We start from the raw sequence: 10,772 nt of genomic DNA, 5'->3' as shown, positions 1-10,772 counted from the left end.
TACAAGCAGCTCATGCAGCTCAATAACAAAAAAACAAACAGCCCAATCCGAAAATGGGCAGAAGACCTCAATAGACATTTCTCCAAAGAAGATATACAGACTGCCAACAAACACATGAAAGAATGCTCAACATCATTAATCATTAGAGAAATGCAAACCAAAACTACAATGAAATATCATCTCACACCAGTCAGAATGGCCATCATCAAAAAATCTAGAAACAATAAATGCTGGAGAGGGTGTGGAGAAAAGGCAACCCTCTTGCACTGTTGGTGGGAACGTAAATTGATACAGCCACTGTGGAGAACAGTATAGAGGTTCCTTAAAAAAACTACAAATAGAATTACCAAATGACCCAGCAATCCCACTACTGGGCATATACCCTGAGAAAACCATAATTCAAAAAGAGTCATGTACCAAAATGTTTATTGCAGCTCTATTTACAATAGCCAGGACATGGAAGCAACCTAAGTGTCCACTGACAGATGAATGGATAAAGAAGATGTGGCACATATATACAATGGAATATTACTCAGCCATAAAAAGAAATAAAATTGAGTTATTTGTAATGAGGTAGATGGACCTAGAGTCTGTCATACAGAGTGAAGTAAGTCAGAAAGAGAAAAATACCGTATGCTAACACATATATATGGAATCTAAGGAAAAAAATAATAAAGGTCATGAAGAACCTAGGAGTAAGACGGGAATAAAGACACAGACCTACTAGAGAATGGACTTGAGGACACGGGGAGGGGGAAGGGTAAGCTGTGACAAAGTGAGAGAGTGGCATGGACATATATACACTACCAAATGTAAAATAGATAGCTAGTGGGAAGCAGCCACATAGCACAGGGAGGTCGGCTCGGTGCTTTGTGACCACCTAGAGGGGTGGGATAGGGAGGGTGCGAGGGAGGGAGACGCAAGAGGGAAGAGATATGGGAACATATGTATATGTATACCTGATTCACTTTGTTATAAAGCAGAAACTAACACACCATCGTAAAGCAATTATACCCCAATAAAGATGTTAAAAAAAAATTCAGGCACTTACATTTCACTGCACTAGATACTATGTTTATTGAAGAATAGTATCTTTAGAACCGCAATATATAAATTAGATGTTAACCCTGGATCACTCTAAAATGGATTAAGATGTGAACTATGCCCAACTTGTAAAAATATGTTTTTACATTTAAAAAGTAAATTTTGTATATGTAGGGGAGCAAAATTTGTCACCTTAAAATGTGTCTCTCTGTCATGAGGATTATTTTGGGCTTTTTTTTTTTTTTTTTAAGAACAGAGTACTCAGGAATTCTTCCTTTTTACGTCCCCCTTAACTGCCTAAAAGAATTCAGATAAAGGGCCTGGTCCAGGAAAAGCACTACCACCAGAGATACCTACAAAGAATATGGGCTAAGTGTGGTAGGGCAGGGCCTAGAGACAAGAGTCCTCTCTGTGTCCCACTGCCTCTGCATGGTAGAGCCAACATGTGTTTACCAAACATTTGCTTTTCAATCTCCAGGTGAATTGCCTTCCTCCCTTTTGAAGTCACAAACCCCCGACCCCCTTTTCTTTCTCTCAGATGGTAGATAAGCCTCAATTGCCTAACTTGTCCTTGGGTTTCATTTTTCTTACGAGGCCTCATACGTACATAATTATTATTCTTTTTCTTCTGTTAATCTGTCTCATGTCAATTTAATTCTCACACCAGCTAGAAGAACCTGGAGAGAGTAGAGGGAAATTTTTTCCTTCTCTAACATATTTTTCATGCAGCAGAGATCTGAACCCAGGCAATTTTATTCCACAGCCCAAACTTTGAACCACATTCTGTATCTAGAGGTTGACTTAACTATGAGTTTGGTAGAAAAAGAGGCTTTGTTACCATCATTTTCACAAAGAAAGAAACTCAGAGAAAGGTTTAGCCATTCTCACAAACATGAATAATTATCAGTAACTTTGGGACTGTTATGTCATCCAGTATCAACAAAGATTACTTAAGGCATCACTATAAGAAAACAAGTTTTTGTATAAAATTAAAAATATAATGACTAGTGTTTGTATTTTCTCTACCAAACCACCAGACATGTTTCTGTAAAAATACAAAGCCAGAACTATGAAAATGCTCTCACGAAAAAACACAGTAATGTATTAAGAAAGAAGACAAAATGAAAAAAAAAAACTAGATAAAGCATAGTGCCGGAGGTAAATGGACATGTTTTCATGTAAAGAAGGATGAACTGAGAAATATGATATACACTCTGGAAGCACCAAGATAGATGACCCAATGTTAGGACTATAAAGTTTAAAAAATATATTTTATATATCAACGTATATATAAAATTTACACAGAGGAGGACATATATTAATACATATTAATATATAATTATATTTTTTATAATAAAAATATGTCTACTAACATATAATATATATTTTTATTAGTATTATATATCCTCCTTCATGTAAACACTTCTGTGACTGTTGTACCATAAGAACTTGGATAACATTGTCTCATATGTAGGATCTTGCTCTGTTATGCATAACATCTGAGGGCCTAACAATTGTGGGCAACCTTGAAAAGCTTATTTAGACATGTCTAAACAGGAAATACATTTCTATGCTCCAGTGTTTTCCAGCATTTTAAGAAATAAGTACAATAATTATTATCCTAGGAGACTGAGAACTTACAATCTGACAGAGACTGTAGAGAATATTGTACGTCTGATGAGGGCCTTGAACCATGAAGAGGCCATTTGGATTTTTCCTTTTCTTTTTCCTTCTCTCCATCTTTACTCCTTTTCTTTCCAAGGTCTTTTGCATCAGCTTTCTCCAACATATTAAAAAAAATGTAATAAATCTTTTAACTACAAAACCTCAATGTATGTCGCTTATTAAGTCATTGTGTTGCAAAGAAAGTTAAATAGTAGTATTTAACTTATTTAAGTGTAAAACAATAGCCATAAATTTCCCCAAGTACTACTCACCTCAAATTAGTAACATCAAAATAAAGCAAATGGAAACTTTGAAAATTGACATGTATTGTGAAAGACATGCAGCATTATTTATTATCGACTACACATAATTTTATGTTAAATGTAGATGATCAGTTGAATATAATTTATTCATATAAAATCATGGTGTCAGGCTGATTTTCTCATTTAAAAAAGAAAAACCAGCAAAGAAAGTGCTTAAAGTTGAGTCCTAAATGTGGAGCCCTCTTTGATCTTCTTTACTTGGGGCTTGCATTTCAAGAAACACAGCTTTCTGCCTCCAGAATATCTTCTGGTGGAAACTGGCTACTAACCAACGTCCACAAACCAACATCTGATTGTCCACATGTTGTGTGTAGTAAAACCCAGTACCCAGAACTGTCTACCATTTGAATTTCCATTCACATTTACATTTCTATGAAACATGTTCTCCTTCAACTTACCCCCAAGCTTTTTTATTTCCTAATAAATCCCTTCCAATTCTAAAACAGAAATTTCAAATTTCTGCCATTCATTCTTTCATCATTTGCTAAACTTGTAATCACCATTGATCAGGTTGTTTGTTTTTTTTAAAATTTGCATAAATGAAAAGTATAACATTAACAACTTGTACTGCTCCTTAGCTTCTAAAGTAAATCTATCTCATAGCTTTTATAGTAGATTTAACATCTATGTTAGATACAAAGGCAAAGATAACTATAACTTTAAGTGTAGGATGAGATATTTTATTGGGAAACAAGTACAAAACACAGATTATTAGAATTTTATTTTGTGGCTTTTCTATAAATATTTGACTTAAAACTAATTACAGGTAATAATATATGACTTCATGTATGATTTTAAAATGGGGTTTTAAAAGCCTTTAAATGCCTATTCAGAATTCATAATTTAAAATATATAATATATATATAATAAAAATTATAAATAGAAAAACACACTTTTCAAATAGAAATTTGGAAAGTATGCAGAAATGTTTACCAAAATGTGTTTTTGCCAGTACCATGAGTAAATCTGTTGCTCCTCTGTCACCTCATTTCACCCATCTGGCCAACCCCTCTGAATAAAAGTAGCAGCTGAGTCCTACTGGACATGGCCTTCCTCTAGTTCTGCAAGCTTCTGCCACATCTATTTTAAATAACAACGAGAACCTTCATCTCCACCTCCACTTCACTCTTAGCTCATAGAGAATAGAAGCCTTTTGTCAGAAACCCTCAGCTTCTCCCTATCAAACCCATTCATCCACTGACATGTGCATCTGTCCTCTCCCATGCCCTGTGCCCACCCGTTAAGATGGAGGAGACTTTGCTCCCTGGTTTGGTCCAATCCCTTCACCTGGGCTCTCTGGAAACTTACACTATGGCTGTCATCTCAACTGCATCTTCCCAATCACTTAAAAATACTTCTTCATCAGGTAAAAATTTAAATATCTTTCACGGGTCCCCTACATTCCCTGTCAGCTTCCACTTTGTCGCTCTCCTGTTCTTCACAGACAAACTCCTAACAGGGGTGTTTATAAATTATCTTACTTCCCACTTATTTCTTAACCTCTCCAACGTGTCTTCCACTCCCATCACTTACCAGTGCCCAGTGACCTCCATATCACAAAATCCAGCAGAGAAACTTGAATTCTCCTCATATTTCAACTCTCAACACTACTTGACACAATCTCCCTGATTCTTAAAGCACTCTTTTCCTTTGACTTCAGTAGCAACATGCTCTGCTGGTCTTCTTCCTGTTTCTCTGGTCATGCTTTAACCTCTTTTGCCAGCTCATTATTTGGTACCCAGTTCTCAGATATTTAGCTTCTTTAAGGCTGAGTCTTAAGCTTCTTAGTCTTCTCACTTTACGCCATCTCCTTGGGAATATCATTCATTGTTTAATTTGGCATGCATTTGTCAATGATTCCCAAAAGTATATCACCAGCCTGGAACTCCTAACATGAAAGTACACTTGATTTCTTAAAGGCACTTCAAATTCAATATGTTCTGAGTCATTCTGTGATCTCTCCTCATAAAGCCGTTCCTCTTTTGGCATTATGCCTCTCAATAAAAGGTACTACCATCTATCCAGTTTTGGAAGTCAGAATTCTACACATCATCTTTGCCACATTCTGCCATTTTTTACATTTTAAATATCTCTCAATCATTTACTTTATCTGCCTCTCCACTATGACTGTCCTATTACCCTATGCCAAGCTACTATTGTCTCTGAACTGAGCTGATGCAAAGGTCTCCAAATTGTTTTTTCTGAGCTGATGCAAAGGTCTCCAAATTGTTTTTTCTATGTCCACTCATGTCACTGACTCTCCACCCCCATGCGCACACCAAGTTATTTTCTTCTCAGAGAACCAGAATATCCTTTTGAAAATGTGAAACAGATCATGACTCAACCCTAAACTCTTCATTAGCCGTCAATTGCTCCTTGGTAAAGATCAATCATCTTAACATGACCTGGAGGATTTGCAATGATCGCTCTCCTATCTACTTCTCCAGGCTCTTCTTAAGCCACTTTATTCCACACATCCTCTCCTCCAGCTAAACATATCTTCTACCAGGTATTCCAAATCATTGTCATTCCTGCTACTTCTTCATAATATTTATATCTGCTGTCTCCTCTATCTAGAATGCTCTTCCCTTCTCAGTCCTTAATCTTCCTCCAGATATCTCTATCATCTTTGCAAACACAGCTCAAAATTCCTTAGGGAATTCTTCCTTGATGCCCCAGACTAGGTCTTTCATATGAACTAAAGTTTCCTGTATTTCCCTTCAAGACTCATGTATTAGTATGTATTTATGATTTTTAAAATTAATGTTAGTCCCACTCACTAGACCTTAGTTCTAGGAAGTGAGTTCCACACCTGATTTTGTTCATCAAGTTATCACTAATTCCTAGAACACTTACCGATATTCTCAGCAAGTAGTATATTGAATGGATTGTTAAATGGAGGGCTGGATAGACAGAAGTTAACTTGTGATACATGAGAAAGGGATTCCAGGTTCAAATTAATTTAGGATACACTGGGTAAAACAAATTTAATCTGGCTTTTTTTTTGCTTTCTTTTATAAACTAATGCACATTAGATCATTTTAAATGGCACTGATGATAGGCAGATATCACACACACAATTTTTTTGTATATTTTTGCGAAACATTTACAGTAATTATTTCTGGGCAGTATATGGTTAGAAATGCTGGTTGATAAGATCTAGATAAGGACAAAATATCAATATCTTATAAAACATAAACATTTGAAAGATCATTATAGATGCTATCATAGTACACAAAAAAGCTGAGTATCTTCTAGTATATTTAACTCTACTATACAAGCATTATTGTTCATATGTATGGCTATATGAAATATTTTAGAAAACATAAAATAAATAATGATTAAATATATTTCCCACTTAAGAAGAAATGCTCCTACACTCTGTAAAATAACTCGAAAAATTTTTTCCAGATTTTAACTTTCACCTTACAATAACCTGCAAATCATAATCTAATCTGTATCCATTTCACACTTCCTGAAAAGGAAAACAGGACAATTTTTCTCCTTTGGTATTCTGGTCCATTCCACTCTACATATAACATATAAGAAAGATGTGTTTAAGGGAAATTGAAAACTTAATGTGTTTTTCTATATTAATAATATATTAATTATCATCAAAATATATAATTGCCTTTGATATTTAAGGAGAGCAAAATATAGTAGAATAATTAACATATGGTAAACACCATTGCAAGTTCTAATATCTTGGAAAGAAAGGACCTTAATTACATGACTGTTTCCACAACACTTAATAAATATAATGACAATAAATAATCATTAAATTAAGCAATGACTAAACTATAAAGTGTTTATATATAATACCCATATTGAATAACATCATGATATAGAATGTCTTACCCTTTAAAACTCTGTCACTTTTCTCAGGTAATTTTAGTGTTGTTGCTAAACCTTCCGGTTTGAATTCCTTGCCATCTTTCATTTCTTTGCCATCTTTCACTTCTTTCCCATCCTTCATGTCTTTTCCTTGTTCTTTTAATTTGGCATCTACGTCTGTTGTTTTGCTTTCAGAGCTGGACTCATCTGACAGCTTAAACTCGGGCAATATTTCTCTCAAGAGCTCCCAAACTTTGTCCATATATGCTGGGCTTAGGTAAAAAACAACGTTAATTTCCAAATTAAGCATTTTATTCCACATCAATAAATTGCTGACAGAAAAAAATTAACTTGCTACTTCAAAAAACCAATTACAATAGTTACTTCACATGTTAGTTAAAAACACCATTATGTGCTTATTTATTCAACAAGCTTTGATTGAGTGCCTACTCTGTGGTGGGCTTTGCTGATGCAAGGAGACCAAACACAGAGTTCCAATTAAAGATGGTGATGTAGGAAGATTCTGAACTCACCTCTACCTATGGACACAACAAATCTACAGCTACATACAGAACAATTTCCTCTGAAAATAATAAAAAAAAATAGGTGAGGAATTCCTTCATATCTGGCAAATGAGAAAAAAAACCATAGTGAAGTGGCTAGGAGAGGCTGAGACACAGTCTTGCCATAAACCTCACACAGTGAGGGCACACACAGTTTGGAGGGAGCTCACATCCCTAAGCTTTTCCCTGAAGAATGAAGAGTTTGAACCCCACATAATGGCACCCCAACTTTTAAGACCTGCAGATCAGAGACAAGCTCCCAAAACATCTAGTTTTGAAAGCCAGCAGGGCTTGCATCCATGAGGCCCACAAGGCTATAGCAAACTCAGAAAGAGTTCTTAAAGAGCTCTCACGGACTCACCCATCCCAGGACTCACCCATAGAAGAGCACCCAGTAGGAGACTTTAATATCCCACTTTCACCAATGAATAGATCATCCAGACAGAAAATCAATGAGAAAACACTGGCCTTGGGACTTTCCTGGCAGCCCAGTGGTTAATACTTGGTGCTTCCGCTGCAGGGGGAGTGAGTTTGATCCCTGGTCAGGGAACTAAGGTCCCACATGTCACATGGCATGGCCAAAAAAAAAAAAAAAAAAGTTAAAAAAGAAAACATTGGCCTTGAATGACACATTAAATAGGATGGACTTAGACACATATAGAACATTCCACCCAATAGCAACAGAATACACATTTTTCTCAAATGTACATGGAACATTCTCCAGGATAGATCATGTGTTAAGTCACAGAACAACTCAATGAGATCAAGAAAACTGAAATCATACCATGCATCTTTTCCAACCACAACTGTATGAAACTAGAAATTAATTACAAGAAGAAAACTGGGAAATTCACATCTATGTGTAGAGTAAACTATATGCTACTGACCAACCAACGGGTCAAAGAAGAAATTTAAAAAATGCTTTGCGATAAATAAAAATGGAAGTACAACATAACAAAAATACAACAGATACAACGACAACAAACAAATACAACAAAGCAAAGATAGTTCTAAGAAGTAGTTCTGTGAGAGTTCGTAGCAATACATGTCTACATTAAGAAATACAATCTCAAATAAACTACCTAACTTTACACCTAAAAGAAATAGAAAAAAAAAGAACAAATGAAGCCTAAAGTTAGTAGAAGGAAGGTAATAACAAACATCAGAGTGGAAATAAATGAGAGAGACTAAAAGGACAATAGAAAAGATCAAAGAAATTAAGAACTGGTTTTTTGAAAAGATAAACAAAATTGACAAACCTTTAGACTCACCAACAAAAAAAGAGAGAATACTCAAAGAAAATCAGAAATGAAACAGACACATTGTAATTAATACCACAAAATACAAAGGATCATAAGAGACTACTATAAACAAATATACAAAACAAACTGGACAACCTAAAAGAAATGGATAAATTCCTAGAAACATATGATTTACCAAGACAAAGAAATAGAAAATCTGAATGGACTGATTACTAGTAATCAAAAACTTCCCAACAATGAAAAGTCCAGAATCAGAGAGCTTCACTGGTGAATTCTACCAAACATTTAAAGGAGAATTAATACCAATACTTCTCAAATTCTTTCAAAAAAGAGAAGACAGGGGAGAATGTCTAAACTCATTTAATGAAGCCGGCATTACCCTGATATCAAAATCAGACAAGGATATCACAAGAAAAGAGAACTACAGATCAAAATCCTTGATGAACATAGATGCAAAAAATTCACAACAGAATGTTAGGAAACAGAATTCAACAATACATTAAAAGGATCACACACCATGATCAAGTGAGATTTATTCCTGGGGTGCAAGAATGATTCAACATGCAGAAATCAATCAGTGTAATACATCACAGTAAAAAAAATGAAGGACAAAAATCATATGGTCATCTCAATAGATGCAGAAAACCATTTGACAAATTCAACATCCATTTATGATAAAAATGCTCAACAAAATGGGGTTAGAGGGAACACACCTCAATATAATAAAAGACATATATGACATGCCAACAGCTAACATCATACTTAATGGTGAAAAGCTGAAAGCTTTTCTCTAAGATCAGGAACAAGATAAGGATGCCCACTCTCACCACTTTTATTCAGCACAGTATTGGAAGTCTAGCCAGAGCAATAAGGCAAGAAAAGGTAATAAAAGGCTTTTAAATCAGAAAGGAAGAAGGAAAACAGTCATATTTACAGATGACATAATATTATATATAGAAAACCCTAAGAAACTCCACCCAAAAGCTGTTAGAATAAACAAATTCAGTATAGTTGTAGGATACAAAATCAATATACAAAAATCTTTTGCATTCTATACACTAATAATGAACTATCTAAAAGAGAAATTAGGAAAACAATCTCATATACAACTGCAGCAAAAAGACCTAGGAATAAACTTAACCAAGGAGGTGAAAGACCTGTACACTGAAAACTATGATATTAATGAGAGAAATTAAAGAAGACACAAATAAATGAAAGATATACATGGCTTATGGACTGGAAGAATTAATATTGTTAAAATGTCCATACTACCAAAAGCAATCTACATATTCAATGCAATCCCTATCAAAATTCCAATGATATTTTTCACAGAAGTAGAATAAACAATCCTAAAATTTGTATGGAATCACAGAAGATCCTGATTAGCCAAAGTAATCTTGAGAAAGAAGAATAGAGCTGGAGGCATCACACTTCCTGATTTCAAACTGTAATACAAAGCCATAGTAGTCAAAAGAGGATGATATTGGCATAAAAGCAGACACATAGATCAATGGAATAGAATAGAGAAGCCAGAAATAAACCCATGCATATATGGTCAATTAATTTATGACAAAGGAGCCAAGAATATAATGGGGAAAAGTACATTCTCTTCAATAAATGGTGCTGAGAAAACTGGACAGTCACATGCAAAAGAATAAAACTTGACCGTTGTTATACTATACACAAAAATTAACTCCAAATGGATTAAAGGCTTAAAAGTGAGACCTGAAACCATAAAACTCCTAGAAGAAAGCATAGATGTTAAGCTCCTTGACATCAGTCTTTGTGATAATTTTTTGGACTTGACACCAAAAGCAAAGACAACAAAAGTAAAAATAAACAGGTGGACTATATCAAACTAAAAAGTTTCTGCAAAAAAACAAAACAAAACAAACCTACAACAAAATGAAGAGACATCCTACTGAATGGAAGAAAATATTTGCAAATTATATATCTAATACAGGGTTAATATCAAAATATAAAAAGAACTAATTTAACTCAATAAAATGACCATCCAATTAATAAATGGGCAGAGGATCTGAATAGACATATTTCCAAAGAACATATACAGATGGCCAACA

The 10,772-nt window shown here is 34.7% G+C and overlaps 1 protein-coding gene across 4 annotated transcripts in view; it reads right to left on the bottom strand.

The window, feature by feature from the left end:
- ADGB (androglobin) overlaps positions 1-10,772 on the bottom strand; it is a 139,126-nt gene that overhangs the window by 95,464 nt on the left and 32,890 nt on the right. For all 4 annotated transcript variants that reach the window (XR_003003596.1, XR_003003597.1, XM_024747897.1 and 1 more), the window contains exons 8-9: positions 6,891-7,138; positions 2,686-2,820 (exon numbers count right to left, since the gene is read on the bottom strand). Coding sequence is in view for 2 of the 4 variants with exons in the window: in XM_024747897.1 (XP_024603665.1) it covers positions 2,686-2,820; positions 6,891-7,138 (383 nt within the window). In the remaining 2 variants the exon portion in view is untranslated. The remainder of the gene's footprint in view (positions 1-2,685; positions 2,821-6,890; positions 7,139-10,772) is intronic.

This window comes from Neophocaena asiaeorientalis, unplaced genomic scaffold, assembly GCF_003031525.2.
Source record: "Neophocaena asiaeorientalis asiaeorientalis breed wild unplaced genomic scaffold, Neophocaena_asiaeorientalis_V1.1 scaffold123, whole genome shotgun sequence".
Classification (NCBI taxonomy): Eukaryota; Metazoa; Chordata; class Mammalia; order Artiodactyla; family Phocoenidae; genus Neophocaena; species Neophocaena asiaeorientalis.
Note: the sequence above shows the minus strand (reverse complement) of the source record. Positions and strands in the feature narration are given on the sequence as shown.